At 31.2% G+C, this 17,734-nt stretch overlaps 1 protein-coding gene across 1 annotated transcript; it reads left to right on the top strand.

Annotated features, from left to right (window-relative positions):
- Window positions 1-474: 474 nt before the first annotated feature.
- LOC130629531 (uncharacterized) lies at window positions 475-17,405 on the top strand. The gene is made up of 2 exons (XM_057442775.1): window positions 475-592; window positions 16,736-17,405. The coding sequence occupies exons 1-2, from the start codon at window positions 475-477 to the stop codon at window positions 17,377-17,379; spliced, it is 762 nt and encodes a 253-aa protein (XP_057298758.1). The 3' UTR covers window positions 17,380-17,405.
- Window positions 17,406-17,734: the final 329 nt, after the last annotated feature.

Raw genomic sequence — 17,734 nt, forward strand, 5'->3', positions numbered from 1 at the left:
GAATGGGTAGTGGAGGCTATTAGACAGTTAAAGTTTGGCAAGGCTGCAGGAGTATCAGGTATTGTTGCAGAGATGGTAAAAGCATCTGGATATATTGGAGTTGAGCTTATTACAAGTCTTGCTCACCAGATTATAAAGGATGGTGCTATTCCGAGGGAGTGGCAGTCGAGTGTAGTAGTGAATTGTTTCAAGGGCAAGGGTGATGCATTAGAAAGGGGTAACTATAGAGGTTTGAAGTTGGTTGATCAAGTAATGAAAGTTATTGAAAGAGTGATTGATAAGTTACTTAGAGAAGGAATTGATATAGATAAGACGCAATTTGGTTTTGTTCCAGGGCGGGGCACTACAGATGCAATATTTTTACTCAGACAGCTTCAGGAAAAGTATTTAGAAAAGAGAAAGAATCTCTATTTTGCCTTTGCAGATTTAGAGAAAGCTTTTGATAGAGTGCCACGTAAAGTTATTTGATGGGCTATGAGAAAATTAGGTGTGGATGAGTGGCTAGTTACGATGGTAAAGTCTATGTACAGCAATGCTAGAAGTTGTGTCAGGATTAACGATTCACTTAGTGATGAATTTAGTGTAAATGTTGGTGTACATCAGGGTTCTGTACTTAGTCCTTTGTTGTTTATTCCAGTCTTAGAAGCGCTGTCGATGGAGTTCAGAACAGGTTGTCCATAGGAGTTATTGTATGCAGATGATTTGGTTCTCATAGCAGAGTCGATGGAAGAATTAGTTGAAAAGTTTGAGAGTGTGGAAGAAAGGACTAGAAGAAAAAGAGCTAAAGGTAAACACAGCAAAGTCTAAAGTCATGATTAGTAGCATTGCAGCCAAGTGTGACCTTGTAGTTGGAAAGTGGCCTTGTGGAGTTGAGAAAGGGGTTGGTAGTAACACAATTTTTTGTCAGACTTGTAAGCATTGGGTGCATAAGAAGTGCAGTAGTATTGGTTGAAGGTTAAGAGCTGACATTCAGTTTGTATGCAAGCATTGCAAAGGTGAGATTATAGAGAATGAAGTATTTCCAGCTTTAATGATGTACAACAGTGGTCATTAGAGATAGTTGAGAACTTCTGTTACTTAGATGATATGTTGGGCAGTGAAGGGGGTGTTGGAGGAAGTTTTACTTGAAGGATAGGTTCTGCTTAGAAAAAGTTCAGAGAGTTACTTCCTTTGTTGACTAGCAGAGTCTTGTCAATTGAGGTAAAATGTAGGTTGTATAAGGCCTGTGTAAGAAGTTTTATGTTTTACGGTAGTGAGACAAGGGCAATGAAGCAGGAAGATCTTGACCGTTTAGAAAGGAATGATATGAGAATGGTTAGGTGGATGTATAACGCCAGTCTGAGAGACAGAAAGAGTTCAGATGAGCTAAAAAGCAGGCTAAGTATCCGTAGAATTAAGATGTTATTAAGATAAGAAGATTGAATTGGCTGGGACACTTGGAAAGAATGGAGGAGGATAATTGGGTAAGAAAGTGTAGAGACTTGATTGTTCCTGGGGCAAAGCCCAGAGGCAGACTGAGAAAGATGCATATACAAAATTCTTTTAATCTGAGTTATCTTCCAAATACTCATGTAACTAGAGGATGCTCCTACAAACTATTTTCTATACCATCTATTAGGACTTTAACATATGGTACGGATTCTATTCACTATCAAGCAATAATAAACTGAACTCTCTCAAAAAGCATTTCAATTCCATTGATCTTACCTCACTTAGTCTTTCTAGACTTAAATTATTTACCTGTATATTTCTCCAAAAACTCTTACTCTTAAAAAATTTTTTTTTGCATATTGCACATAAACAAAAATAGTTTTAAACTATACCTAAAGATGGCCTCTTTAGATTAGCTTTTGCTAGTGGTCGGTTTCCTGACTGCTACAGCTTGTATTGTATTATTTTTATTTTTTAACATACAACTTTATATACATTTATACATACTATATAGCAGCAAATGAATTATACTAATCCTACATCATTGTGGGTAAACAAGCTTACACTTTTATTCTAACATTTAAAACTTCTCAGATATTTATAACAACAGTTAAGTTTAGTAACTCTAGTTAATTGCATACAGACATGGTTTAGGTGGCTCGGACCGTGCATCATTACTCCGCTGTCATGTTTGTTTTGATACATCTGCAATCTTTGTGCAAAAGGCTCTTTTTCAAAAAAAAAGTTTATTACGTTTACACTTGATGATGTCATAAGAAAATGACGAAACATGTCTTGTATGTTTACACTTATCCTTTTTCTTTGCAGGTTGCTGCAAGTTATCAGGTTTACCCAACCCACCAACTCTTTATGATAATTTGAGTCAGGTGTTCTGTCTGATTCCGTGAATCTGTCAGAAGGGTCATTTTATTTGTTGTCGATTGGCAGGTTGTATATATTTCATGATAGTTTCCTTTGTTGCCGTTTTGCAGGTTGTGTATGTTATTTTTTACTGGAGAGTAATGACAATGACATTCTAGTATATATTATTTATTTATACTTAGTTCTTTAGATCCTAACATTTGTTAGTATAATTACAGAGAAATATAGATAAACATTCTAGTTTACATCTATAAATGACTTTTGTCCATATAAATTTTATTTGTAGCCGCTTGGCAAGTTATTTATGCCTATTTTCCTCTTAGACCCTTGTGTGGTTGCTCGCAGGAAAAGATTCTACTACTGCTTCATTCAGGCATTTAGAGGTGTCTTTTTTCTACCACGTTTTTGCCCCTAGCGTCGATTTATTTATAATTTTCAAATGGTAACCAGTTTACTGTTTATTTAGGAATATTTTGTGTTTGTAAGCTGTCTTTGTTGACAGTGTGTGTTTTTAAGCTGTTCTTGTTGACAGTTTGTGTTTTTAAGCTGTTTTTGTTTAAGGTTTGTGTTCTGTAAGCTGTCCCGGTTGGCAAGTTGTCCTTTAGCCTGTCTTAGTTGAGAGTTTGTAGTAAAATCTGGTCCTGGGTGACCAGATTTTATACATGCGAGTTTATCACAATATGTATTTTTGGTAATATTTACATATGACACAGCGCTTCTTTGGATATTCCCTGATTCAGCTAATTTAAATCAAATTTTTTTTGTCCAATTTTTGTTTGCAACATGAAGTAACAAAAAATTTGTTTGCCTCACCAGTTTTTCACTTTTATATTTCTGTGTAAAGTGTTGACATATCCCTAGCGTGGTTGTGTGAAATGTTTTCAAATGTCTTGAGAATGAGGTCTCATTCTTCTACTTTTTTCTCTGGAAGCAATTATTCAAATTGTTCCTTCTGTGACAATAGTACTTGTTTGTTTCTGGTTACCTTTCCTTACACAATTCTTACAAATTGAAGTTTGAAAACAATTTTTTTCTGCTATGACAGACTCATCTCTATAATAATACGCCAGTTCCCTGTGTGTGCCTGTCACTTTTGCAATCGCAGTATTTTTTACCTAGAAGTAGTAAAGTTAAAAGTACAAAATGAATGCTGGAGTTTCAAGTGAATTGGAATTGAGAAAAGTAAGAATTTTGATTTTTTTAGACGTTCCGTTTTTATATGTAGCACATTAAAAATTGTCAAGGAAAATCACATTCTCAAATCCAATTGCATTGGAGTTTTATATTTTACCGCGTTTTTTATAAAAAAGCTAGCATTTGTTTACATTTTTTGCATAATTATGTATCCACTGGTGCGTAACTAATGTATTTGTCCTAAAGTTCAAAATACTGCATAAACCTGTTGGCTGGCTACCAAACAAATGTTCCAGCAAAATAGAAAGTTTTGGTTTGTTAAACTAACTGCAAATGTCATAATTTTTATTGTTTTCCTTTATATGTGTTTTACTAAGCACATATGGCTAGCTATAGACGTAGCTAAGTCTTCCCAGCCCAGTATATTTAACTGAGTGTCTTAGCTAATATTTTGTTAGCTGGCTAATGTTAGCTTCAAGGCTCCCTCTTTTTTAGGTATTTATAGGTACCTTAGTAGTCAAACTTCTCTTCTTTTTTGAACACGAATTAGGATGTAACACGCTAGCTACCTAAAAAATCATTCTTGAACTTTTGGGATAGTGTTACTCATTGTTTATGCCCATAGAGTATCATTTTTTTCACATTACCTGTAAACTTTAGAAGGGGAGCACAATATGACAAGTGGAACAAATTTTATTGAATTTAAAGTGTGTGTGTTAAGTTATTTTTTTATTGTTTTGTTTCCTCATTCTGATAAACTTTTGTCAGCCTACGTTAAAAATACCAAGTTATTTTTACAGGGGTTATTGACATTAGATTGGAAATTTATGTGGGTTTATGACTTTAGCTTAAAAAAAATTATGAGAGGATGGTTGTCAGTTTATAGTTTTGCATTGCAAAGTGCTGTTTTGTGAAATTTTGTGTAAACTTTTATGGAAATATACCACATGAATGCGTGTACCATTAGACTCATTTGATTTTCAACTATATAAATTGAAAATTGTGAATAATTTTGATTTTCAATTTAATTTGAAAATCAAATGGTCCTAAGTGTACACGCATTCACCTGCAACATACTGGAAGAACAATTTTTTGTAGAATTACACTTCATTGTAAGCTGTTGTGAAGCTAATGTTTGTTTATATTTCGAATTGTAAACTTTTGTTGGGAAAAAGTATGTGATGTCATTTTTACTGGAAGAAAATTTCATGGTTTCATGTTTTTGTTGATAATTTTACAAAATTTTGTAGTATATATATATATATATATATATATATATATATATATATATATATATATATATATATATATATATATATATATATATATATATATATATATATATATATATATATATATATATATATATATATATATATATATATATATATATATATATATATATATATATATATATATATATATATATATATATATATATATATATATATATATATATATATATATATATATATATATATATATATATATATATATATATATATATATATATATATATATATATAACTAGTCGATTAGGCCCGTGGAAAAATCCACTTAGGCAGAAAAACAATTGAAAAGTTCTGTCATTTGAATTTAGATGACGTCAGCAAATATTTCAGTATATTGAATATGCCTTTTACTAAAAAAAATAATCCGAAAATGCATAAAAAGAAAGTATATAAGTCATAATTTAACAAAAAAGTTCTTAAAATCTAACACAAAATATCAAATGTCAAATTGCATGAAATCCTCCCAACAAAACTTCAGACAAAATATGAAAAACAATGGCATGCAAGGTGTAAAATATAGTTAGTAGAAAGTTACAACATTGACAGTCACAACCCAGACAGTTACAACAACAATAATAATAATGTCAGAAATAACACATATCTCAAATATGTATACATCTTATTATGTGATTATGTTGAAAACCTTCAATATTTTAATCTAAAGTGTCGAAAAGTAAGGCTTGCAACAGTAAGCACAGATCTATGAAATAAGTTCTTTACGCATTTTAAACATTGTCTTTTCCCTAAATGCTTATACAACAATACAACCTAAACAATATCAAAAAGCCAAACTTAAACAAACACCTAAAAACAAAAAGTTAAACTTTGAAAAATCATTTATTCGGTTGCATACCATTCTCTCCCGCAAAAATATGCACAAAATGTAAAAATTAACCGGTAAACAAAACAATTTTTTGTCTAATGATCCGTACTGACTTTACCAAACATTTTAACCTGAAATGTCGAAAAAGCAATGAGCAAGGAGTAAATTTCAAATCAACAAAAATCATTATTTTGAAAACATTGTATATATATATGGTCCTTCCTCACAAAAGTTTACAATAAATGTAGAACACAAAGGTTTATGAGGAGCAAATCAAAATATGAACAAAAATCAGTTCAATTGGCATGTTCTATATTGTCTTCAGCCATAAAATCTTCCACAAAATTGATATGAAACACATCAAATTCAACTCAGAAAAAGCAGTCATTTAAGTGCATACAAAAATACAACTTGTAGAATCTCAAATTATTATTTTTAGTATATATAATTGCATATGGTCCTCCCTCACAACAGTTAAATTTTTGCACTAAATTTGCAACACAAAATACAAATTCTAAATAATTCCTATGGTTTTCCTCAAAAGTTTAATCAAAATATAAAAGATGAGAGGTGAACGACAAAATCAAAGTTTGCAGAATTTAATTATTTTGGTATATATATGTCTATTGATATATGCCCTTTATAACAATATTTCATTCCAAAATGTGAAAAAGAAAAACAGTTTGCAACAAAATCAGTTATTCTGATGACATTGCATACACTTTTTCTCCACAAAAGTGTAAAAAAAGAATGGTTGTAAGAAATACTTCTGATTCAACAAAAATCAGTATTTGCATCTTGTACTCATTAAATATTACCCAAAATTTCAAAAAACTGTGATTTGGAACGCATCAAATTTATAAATAGCTCTCTATTTATAAATTTGATGCGTTCCATTTCCGTTCGGTATGTTGTACAGAGTCCTGCCCGGCAAGAATTTATACAAAATATAAAAAAAACACAAGTTTTTGCGGTGTTGTACTCCCTCAAAAAAGTTAAAACTTTTCTTAATTGAGACAAAATGCCATAAACAAAAACATTTTAGTCAGAACATCTAGAACAACAAAAATCACTACACTTAAGGTACCAGAATTACTACATGTTAAATAAAGATAAGTTTAGTTACACAAAATGTGAAAAATACATTTGCATACACAAATTTGCTTAAAAACAGTCCTTAAACTCTTCTTAAATATTATGTAATACTTTTTTAAAAGTTGTTGTGGCTTGTTAATTTAAGCTTAAAATGTCAATTAAAATAAGTTACAGTCACATTCTTAGCAAAGACCACTAAGATTAGCTTACATGTAAAAAGCAACATAAAACTGAAGCTAACATAAGGTAGCTACAGCAGCTAATAGCTGGTCACTTAAATATAAACTGTAGACTTAGCTAGGTATAAAGAACATGGCTACATATTTATAAATTCTTAGCTACATAGCTAGTTGTTGTTGGTGTGGTTGATGCTAGCTAACAAACATGTCTGGCATCAATAATATCATCAAAATTTAAAAAACATAAACAAACCTTACAGAAACCTTTCTATACTTCATTTATATACCATGCCCCATTTTAAATGCTTTTGTAAATATTTATTTTAAAGGCAAGAGAAGACAAATGCTTAAAAAGGACAGCCATCTTTTTTGCAAACACAATTTCCGTTACTTTGTGCTAGAACTTCATTTAACAAACCACACAAAACTCGCGGCTTCTCACGACAAAGAAGACATATTTTTTTCGGCAACATCAAAGATTTTTTTCGGCAACATCAAAGGAAAATAACGATATCAACTTTGCCTGTTACAGACACACAAACAGACACACTCTCCGTATTATTATAAGAGATATAATAATTGTTTCGTGATGAAAATAAAATAATTACTAAATTTTCTCACTGAAACTGCTTTTATTGGCCAAGGACTGTAAGCACTGAAATGACTAATTTTTCTATAATTTGATGTGTTTCATAACCTTTTATGGTTAATGGCAATATACAACATGCTGAATGAACTGATTTTTTTTGTTTCTTTAAAAACAAACAAGGATATTTGTTTATTCCAAATTTACTCCTTGCTCCCTGCTTCTTTGACATTCCAGTTTAAAATATTTAGAAAAGGCAGTATGGATCATCAGACAAAAAGTAACCACTTAATTTTTACATTTTGTGTATATTTTTACGGGAGAAAATTGTATGCAACCGAATAAATGATTTTTCGAGATTTAAATTTGATGTTTTTCAAACTATGGCTTTTTGATATTGTTGTATAAGCATTTAGGAAAAAAACAATGTTTAAAATGTGTAAAGAACTTATTTTCATAGATATGTGCTTACTCTTGCAGGCCTTTCTTTTTGACACTTCAAATTAAAATACTAAAGGTTTTTAAGATATTCACATAAGATGTTGTGACTGTCAGTTATTGTAACTGTAAGTGTTGTTACTGTCGGTTTTGTGATCAACTAGAATTTCAAGCTGTTTTTCTTTGCATTTTGTGTAAGTTTTGTGTGTGGGATTTTTGCAATTTGACATTTGACATTTTGTGTAATATTTTAAGAAATTTTTTGGTAAATTGCACACATCCTTTTTTGACAATTTTAGATTTATTTTTTTAATAAAGGGAAATGTGCAATGTACTTAAACATTTGCTAACGTCAATAGAATTATATGACAGATCTTTTTCTTTACTCTTCCTTCTGCCTAAGTGGATTTTTCTTGGGCCTTATCCACACAAAATTTTGTAGAATTACACTTCTTTGACATTTTGTGTAAGATTTTATTAACATCTTTGCTAACTTAGGAATTACTTCTTGCACACCTACGTTTTGACATTTTTAAATTTATTTTTTTTGGTAAAGGGCAGTGTGCAATATACTAAAATATTTTCCAATGTCAATAAAATTTATGTGATAGATCTTTTCCATTGTCTGTCACTTTCTGTTTGCTTTGTAATAAAGCCTGTAAAAAAACCTATATTTGTCTCTGCAACTCTTTGTCAAAAGCACACGATCCTATACATTTTTTATCAGCGTTACAAGATCTATATGATGACTGATATACAAATTTATAAAAAAAAAAATTGTACTCTGTGGGGACGTTGCTGACCTCAGAAAAATATTTAAACCTTTTTATCTCTTTAAACGTTCATCAAAGCACATTGTCATGCATATTTTCTTTATTAGTGCTTTAAGCTCCACACAATTGAGGCAATGTGAAAACAAGTTTCTATATTAATTTCTTTTGTGTATGGTGATGTCACTAAAATTCACATGACACTTCTTTTTCATTGTTATCCTGTTAAGTGGATTTTTCCATCGGCTTTATCGACTAGTATTATATATTTTTATCCAGATTATATGAATTTCAGCATTGATATCTGCCAAAATAAAAATATTTTTTTTTTTGTTTTATATGAGAATTTTATCATTTTTATATAAATTATAAGACCAGCCTAAATCCTGCTATCAAATTTAAGACATTCTAATCACGTGACTAAAGTGCTTATTAAATGTGAATTTATATATACTTAGCTAATCTGTTCCCTAAATTTAAAAAGAAATCAAGAGAGTGACATAGCTTTTACTAAAAGTTTGTTTTTCTTTCTTTAGAAAAGCAATTAAACAAGATGAGCTCAACAAATGCAACATGTCAACTAGTGTTGAGTATAGCTATCTGCAGCATTATACTGTGATACCTTCATTGCTGATAATCTTTGTACTTTATGCTTATGAACATTATAAAACTAGACAGGTTAAAGTTATTGCACCATTTCTGTTTCCACTGGACAATGATAAGAATCGCTTCATGGTAATACTTGCTTTTGCATCAATGATTGGAGATATTGTGAATCTTTTAATGAACAGTTTCACTGTCCTTGTGTTTCTGCCTGGGGTTATTGGGCAGGCTTTTTGTGGTACTATTTATATTATAGAGATTGGACTTATAAACTTTCCGTTATTTGCTTGTATTAATTCTTCATATGTTGTCATGGCGTATGTTTTTGGTGCATTGTTTACATTGTGGAAATTAATTTTTGTGTTGTTACAGTCTTGTTATTACTCCTGCTCCTTTAATGTTACGGAACTTGTTTTGGTAAATGTTATGGAAAACTTACCCAGCATTTTAAGCATGTTGGCTATTTTTGGAATATTTGTTAAAAATTGTTACATGAATTTGAAGCAAGGAGTGTACTGCAGACCGTTACTGGAGCATAGACTAGTGAACGACTATCAAATTATTTACATGAATAAAGCGCTTAATGTCCTTTCAAGAGACGCTGTAGATTTTCATAGCAGCAACTTCCTCAACAGATTGTACAGCAGATACAGCAAGCCTTGGTTTAAGTTTTCTACTGTGTTTTTATTATCTATTGTGGTTATCGTGATTGTGTATTATTATCTGGCTGTTTTATCCATATATGGTTTCAGTAAAGCAAATGGAATTCTTCGTACATCACTGGAGTCTAATATCAATTCAACCCAAAACATATACCCAACACTTAAGAAAACAATGGAAGGTTTTTACATTTCATTTTATGTTTCCTTTGCTGTAACAGGAATAGTGTATGGTCTGCTACTGTTTCACTTTATCTATTCACACCGTGTCAAATGTGTTAACTTTATATGCTGGCAAAAAAACTGATATTTCCAAACTTGTTAACTATCGATTAATGGTTTATTACAACTTATTATTTCCTGGTTATTTGGTTGCATACATGACCTGGGGGATGATTGATTTTTTCATTGTATTTTTAATTTTGTTCTTCCTGATATATGGATTTATTGTTTTGGCAGTTGATTTTCCATCTGTTCAAGAAGTTGCGGAAAATCTTTTAAGGTACCTTGCATCATACTTGCTTATGCCTTTGATAACTTATCTCCTGCAATTACTGCTGGAATACAAATTTTTCACTGTGAAGCCCTTATCAACAATTGCGATCTATGTAAGAAATTTGAAAAATTATCATATTGCCATGTACTTTTTCTTTTTCTTCAATATCGTTATTGGTGCTGTATCATGCTTATCCAGATCTTTCAGCATTTTGTTTCTTGGACAAATTGACCATACGGCAATGATTTCCAAGTTTTTCCAAAAATTTGATAGTGGTTTTTTAGCATACATTTGTTTCTTGCATGCTCAAGCTTCATATAAAAACCAAATTATGAGATATTTTTGTCAAGTTTTATTGAATGCATCTTGCAAGAGCGATTCAACTATTTTAGAATACGGTTATTGTTTGTTCATTGATTCAAGATGTATTGTTCGCAGACAACACATTGTTAACTCAGTTGGTTTTAAGTGATGGTTTTTAGCATACACCTTGATAAACAATCCAAGTTTGGTTAAGGAAAGATTTAAGATAGTGAAACCAAGGTTACCAACGATAGTGTGTTGACATAATTTATATATTTTTCGATCAACTTTAAACTATTAAAATAAATACGTAATGTTTTATTCAAACAATTTTGTAAATAATACATAAATGAATAAAATATTGACCAATCATCACAAATCATGCGGTAAGTCTTTACAGTTTAATACTTATGCAGAATTTAGATACTCAGAAAGAGTTGCTTGTATAAATGATAATCATGGTAAATAAGTATTACCATAATGCTTCCAACCTTAAACCTAACATTTAGGAAAAAAGTGATTAAGTAAGTATACTTTCACTATCGCCTATGAGGTAAGGGCCTCTAATCGAGGAGGCGTCTATTCGATGGGGGCGTTTATTTAAAAAATGACTGAAAAGGAGGGGCGTCTATTTGATGGGGGCGTTTCATAGAAGGGGGTGTTTATTCGAAACATTACTGAGAATAATAAACTGGATAGGTTAAAACATATTTACATCATCATACACCTTGATAAACCCTTAAAACAGTGCTTTATTTACTTTAACACACATTGTCATACATTAATTATTAGTAAGTTTATCAAAGCTTGTTAGTCAAAGATTAAGATTAAAACAAACATATCATAGACATCTTTTCCGGTTCTTAATCATATGTTACATCTGAAAAAAATATATTTTTATGTATAAGGCAGGGTATATAAATCTTAACGTATTTTTTTAATTTTATTTTTAATTTTCCTGATTAATTTATTTCATATGAGTGTTTGTACAGGGTTACCACGCCTCCTCATAACTCCTCCTTAGTCCTCACATCTCCTCAAATGTCATAAATTTTTTTTAAATTTAGGTTTTCTTATTAAATCTCCTCAAAAATATGAAATTTGGTTATTTTTTGTATATGCTGTTTTCATTTTATTTATTTTGAATCATAACAATCTATGGTATGTGGGCTGCAAACATTACATTTTTTTTGTGTTTGTATTTGAAGCAAGCTTTCTTGTAAGAAAATATTGAGATGAGATCCTTCTCATCAAATCTTTTTTTCTTTTTTGCTACACTTCTCTTTGTGTTAATTCAGTATTTACTTATTTATTTAGAGAATAATAGACATCAAAAACATTTTGACAACAATTTTTTACAAACGCAAATGCAAATTTTTGTTTTTGAAAAGATTTACTGTGGCAAATAATTGCTGAAGAAATAAACTTAGTCACCCACTGTAATATTTCCATAGTTTTGTAACATTTATTTTTACCACACAAAGAACAACGTATTTTAATCTTGAAAACCAACGCATGACACAAAAACCTTCTTCACTTATAATTATGCATATACCTTGTTGTGTATTTTTATGCCATTTACTTCCTCACACTTCATTTTTTTCCAGTATAAATAATGAGAAATTAAGGCAGGAGATACATTTTTTTGTTTGTTTTTATGGAAAGCGCTGCCACAATTTTATTTTCATTCCACTAAATGGTTTATTGTAGCTATATTTTAGACTTGCTTTGTGTCAAAATAAAATTATTAATATACTTTAACTTATTTAAAATCAAAATTGTCTTTAATTTCTAGTTAAGTTGGAGTACTGGTTTTAAACCATATTATAGAGAGAAAATTAAATTGAACACGCATAATGGCAAGCAGACCTTCATTCAAGTTTCCAATCCATTTCTTACCAGATATTTTTCACAGAGTTCTTCCATTCCATATGGCGAAAGGTAATAATGCTATTATTAAATATTACCTAACTGATACAAAAAATTAATTCGTTTGTGCCTTATTATAACAGGGTTTTTTATGGACTCATACAACTGGTTTGGAAAGTCATTATTTTTATAGTGTGACAAAACTGAATTCCATTCAATTTTGAACTATCCTGAAATACAAAAGTAAGTTCCCAAGCAAATGTGGTGTTATATTTTAGATGGGGTGTAGTCAGATAATAAATGATTTTGTAATGTAGAATGCAAGTAAGCTTGATCTGTACTTTTGATTTTAAGTTTTGTATTGCAACATCAAACTGGTCAGTGTTTGTTGAATATTACAATAATCTGGCAGACGTTTATAACTTTAAGTTTAATTTGTAATACAATAAAAGGATATCTTTCGTGTTCTTTTTAAATATGATGCAGTGACAGCTAAAAAAAAGTAGTGTGAAATAAACTTTAATGGCTGACTGTAAGTGTTTCTTGATCATTCAACAATTTCGGATGTACATGTTGGTTTGCAAATTGCAAGCCATTATTTTCTACTTTATTTCTTATTTAGTCATGCGAACAATGAGGGACATTGTTAATAATTGTGATTGTGTTATTGAAATACGGGATGCTAGAGTAAGTTTATCATTTCAGTTTTAGTGTTTTGTATTCTCTTGTCAAAAGGATTAGCACGATTCTTCCTTGAAAAAGACATCGCATTAACATCATAGTTTACCTTTCTCTCTGTCTAAAAACATGTAAAGGTATTCATCTTGAAACTATAAGTTGTTGTTATATCCTGAGTTTAATCTGTACCAGCGAGGCAAGCAAATATTGTTTGTGATAATTTTTGTGATAATGTTTGTGATATTGTTTGTAATAATAATAGTAAGTGATAATGTTTAAAAGAGTATTTAAACCGTTCTTTAGAGTAAACATTTGTGAAGTTGGGGAATGTTAAGGGAAATGAATTTGGGAGTGATTCTACCTTTTCTCAATGCTTTTTCTAAACTGTTTGATAGGAAAAAATGGAACAGGTGTAAACCTGCTCTTATACATTTCAAACAAAAGTGTCGTCAACAATTTTGCGCTTGTGTATAGGGAAACCTGTCCCTTGCTTATGGAAGGTAATATTTGAAACTTTATACCTGTAATCAGTTCAAAAAGATTGCAGAGCGAGGGACAGGGTTCAAGGTTTTCTGACTACATGGTATATAGAATAACTCTAGGGACAACTGCAATTAGGTTGGTGTTTTCTTTATGTTCCATTTTCCAGCATCAATCCACAATTTGAGGATTTGTATGCAAATAAACCCAGAATAATATTAATGAACAAAATAGATATTGCTGATGAAAAGAAGACAAAGGTTTGTGTACGCATATTTTAAATATTAATAAATCCAATATGAAAGGATGCAAGGGAAAGTAGCTGTTGAAATCAATGTGATATCCTTTTGATTAAATAACTCCACTGTTGTGTGAAAAACATTGAAACAAAACTGGATTATCAAAACTAGTTCAAAAGCTAAATTAATTGGTTTGTGCGCCTCACTGTACCAAAGTGGTTTGCATCTTTGCATATTGCATATATCAAGTGGAAAAGGTATCAGTTGTTTGTGCAAATTTAAAAGGCCTACTAAATAAACTCATGGAGCTCATTAAAAATGCAGACAGAGAAACAAATTTGATTTAAAAGTTTTATAATAATATGCTAACTGTGTCTGTATGAGGCTATTCCGCCATCATTCCTTTACCTTAAAAATAAGGAACAACATTAACACACATTATACTGGCAATTTATATTCACAGCCTGTAGATTTTAATTTTTTGAAATGTACACATCAATAATTAAAATTTGCGGGTTATAGTGTCCTGGTACCTTCTTAATTACAAATATACATGTTTTATTTTCTAAAATTGTTTAGGAAATTTCAAATAAAATATTGAAGGATGATGATGCTGATGCAGTATTGTTTAGTAACTGCAACGCTCGATTTAATCATGCTATTAAAGAGGAACAATGTTGCTCTTGCACACAGTTGCTGCAGTATTGAATAAGTTAAGCTGATGCTCTGTTGTTAGCTAGGTGTTTGTTTCTACTTCATGCACCTTATTTAAGACTAGATATTATAAAAATTGAAAACCTGATATCAATGTGAAAGGTATTGCCCAATTTAGAATAATAATTTAAAGTAATAATTTAGAAAGTTAAAAATGTTTTTATTTTGACGTAGTCTTGTTTTACCTTTGCTCAGAAAGTTATTGCATTTATTTTATTTTCAGGTTATGCCAGTGTTACAGCAGATTTTTACAGAACAAAATAGAGTCAAATCTGAACAGGTAATTATTATATGCTGATCTCAGTTGCTTGAATACACCTTGTTTTATTAAAAAAATTTAAGGCTGAATTTAGGAAAAGCCAAATAGTCCCAGCAAGCTTTGTACTACACTTTATAATTTATAATGCACGTTAAAATAATAAAAAAGTGGTCAAAATATCAGTACAAAATGAGAGCAGACACTACACGTAAAATTATAATCTTTGGTTAAAGTGAAAATTCTTGTTTCTTATATAAAATAGATTACATCTTCCCCAAATTTTCTATCTTGTTGTTATAATGTAACACACGTGTGAAGGGATTGTTGCTATTTCAGCCACTAAAACTTGATATATATCCAATGTCTTTATAGTGTGAGACACCTGTGAAAGGATTGCATGAACGACAGTATAAAGTAATTGTTTGTGGAATTCCTAATGTTGGAAAGTCATCATTTATAAACTCTGCGAGACGCCTTTTTTTGTCAAAAGGTGAAAATTTCTTATCACGATGTTTTGTGTCATCCTTGGTGTAAATATTTCACAAAAAACGCTTATTGTATATATAAGTTTAAATAAAACAATTAAAAGTAAAATTGGCAAAAAAAGTTCGGGCAAAATGAATTTTACCAATAGTAGTGCTCGTTACATAGTCCCCATATTAATATTTCCGTATTCTGTCTATCAGTCAAAGGGATGTCATGCTAATATATTTTCCAACTTTTGGAATTGCTCAGGCGTAGTAAGCCAATCATGAGCCCTGATTGTTACAAATAACCAATCATTAATCATTATGGTGTTAAGCTTTAGAGGCCCCTTTTGTTGACCTTTTGCATGTCACAATAATTGCATAATCATACTTTTTAGCTATATTGATAATTATTAATTATTTTGGCCAACTGTTTAGCTAAAAGGTAAAATTGGTTAGGTTGGCTGCAACAAACATTTCAGATGGTTAATTAATGCTTTTGGATGTTTAATATACTTAGTTAGTTATACTTTTAACATTGTGATAACGGTGGATGAAGGTCTAATTGATACAATAACAGGCATTACTTAGGTCGTAATGCACCAGCATGTGATACTTTTACTGCGAGTTATTTTTGGGGCTTTCACCACAACTTATTCCACATAATAAAAATGGTGGGTGATAATTTTAGCTAGATTGTTAACGACAGGGATTTTTATTTAAACCAACACTCATACCTACACAATACCTATATGTACGGAATGTTTTACCTACACTTTAGCACTCAACATAAAGTTCACTGTGGGGTTACCCAGTTAGCTTACTTTAATTGATGAAGCTTTTATGTCAATTCAAATACACCTTTAAAGCTATTTGGTGAAAATAATTCTTATTTACATATTTCCAACACTATTTACTATCCTGAGAGTGTGGTACTGGTTCACAACTTGTCATTATCTATGTCCGAAATGGTCAATCACAACATTACATAATGTCTAACTACTGGTCACTTGGATTTGTTTCTTTTATTCTCGATGGAGTCAATGGAAGAATTAGTTGAAAAGTTTGAGAAGTGGAAGAAAGGACTAGAAGAGAAAGGGCTAAAGGTAAACACAGCAAAGTCTAAAGTCATTATTAGTAGCATTGCAGCCAAATGTGACCTTGTAGTTGGAAAGTGGCCTTGTGGAGTTTGCAGGAAAGGGGTTGGTAGTAACTCAATTTTTTGTCAGACTTGCAAGCATTGGGTACATAAGAAGTGCAGTAGTATTAGTGGAAGGTTAAGACCTGACATTCAGTTTCTATGCAAGCGTTGCAAAGGTGAGATTATAGAGAATGAAGTATTTCCAGCTTTAATGATGTACAACAGTGGCTCGTTAGAGATAGTTGAGAACTTCTGTTACTTAGGTGATATGTTGGGCAGTGAAGGTGATGTTGGAAGAAGTGTTACTTGCAGGATAGGCTCTGCTTGGAAAACGTTCAGAGAGTTACTTCCTTTGTTGACTAGCAGAGTCCTGTCAATTGAGGTAAAGAGTAGGTTGTATGAGGCCTGTGTAAGAAGTGTTATGTTGTACGGTAGTGAGACATGGGCAGTGAAGCAGGAAGATCTTGACCGTTTAGAAAGGAATGATATGAGAATGGTTAGGTGGATGTATAACGCCAGTCTGAGAGACAGAAAGAGTTCAGATGAGCTAAGAAGCAGACTAAGTCTCCGTAGAATTAAAGATGTTATCCAGATAAGAAGATTGAATTGGCTGGGACACTTGGAAAGAATGGAGGAGGATAATTGGGTAAGAAAGTGTAGAGACTTTATAGTTCCAGGGGCAAAGCCCAGAGGCAGACCTACAAAGATTTGGCAGGAGGTTATAAGGACAGACTTGATACAGAAGAAGTTGAGTTTAGATCTAACACAGTCTAGATCAAATTGGAAGAGGGTCATTAATATACCCCGTCCAACCCATGCTAGCATGGAAAACGGACGTTAAGCGAAGAATGATAATAAATGATGATTCTTCTTGAAGTACGTTTAAGATTGCGCTGAATTTTGGTTTTTAATCTGATGTGCTAAATCATCTGACCACCGCCTTGATATAATAATGTTAATTTACTTTGTAATTGTTAAAACGGGCAAAATAATTTGGAGAAAAAAAAGCATCATTTGTAACCAAGCTATAAAAAAACAAGACTTTTTTTACCTTGAGTTGATGTCCAAAGCTTAGAACAGGTTACAATTATCGTATAGGAGTAAAATGAAATGACTTTAGAATCTTGCTTTAATCACTCTGATATATCAAAAAAGGTTTACATCAAATGTTGTCCATAGCCAAAATGTTGTTCATA

The sequence above is a fragment of the Hydractinia symbiolongicarpus genome, chromosome 2 (assembly GCF_029227915.1).
Source record: "Hydractinia symbiolongicarpus strain clone_291-10 chromosome 2, HSymV2.1, whole genome shotgun sequence".
Lineage (NCBI taxonomy): Eukaryota > Metazoa > Cnidaria > Hydrozoa > Anthoathecata > Hydractiniidae > Hydractinia > Hydractinia symbiolongicarpus.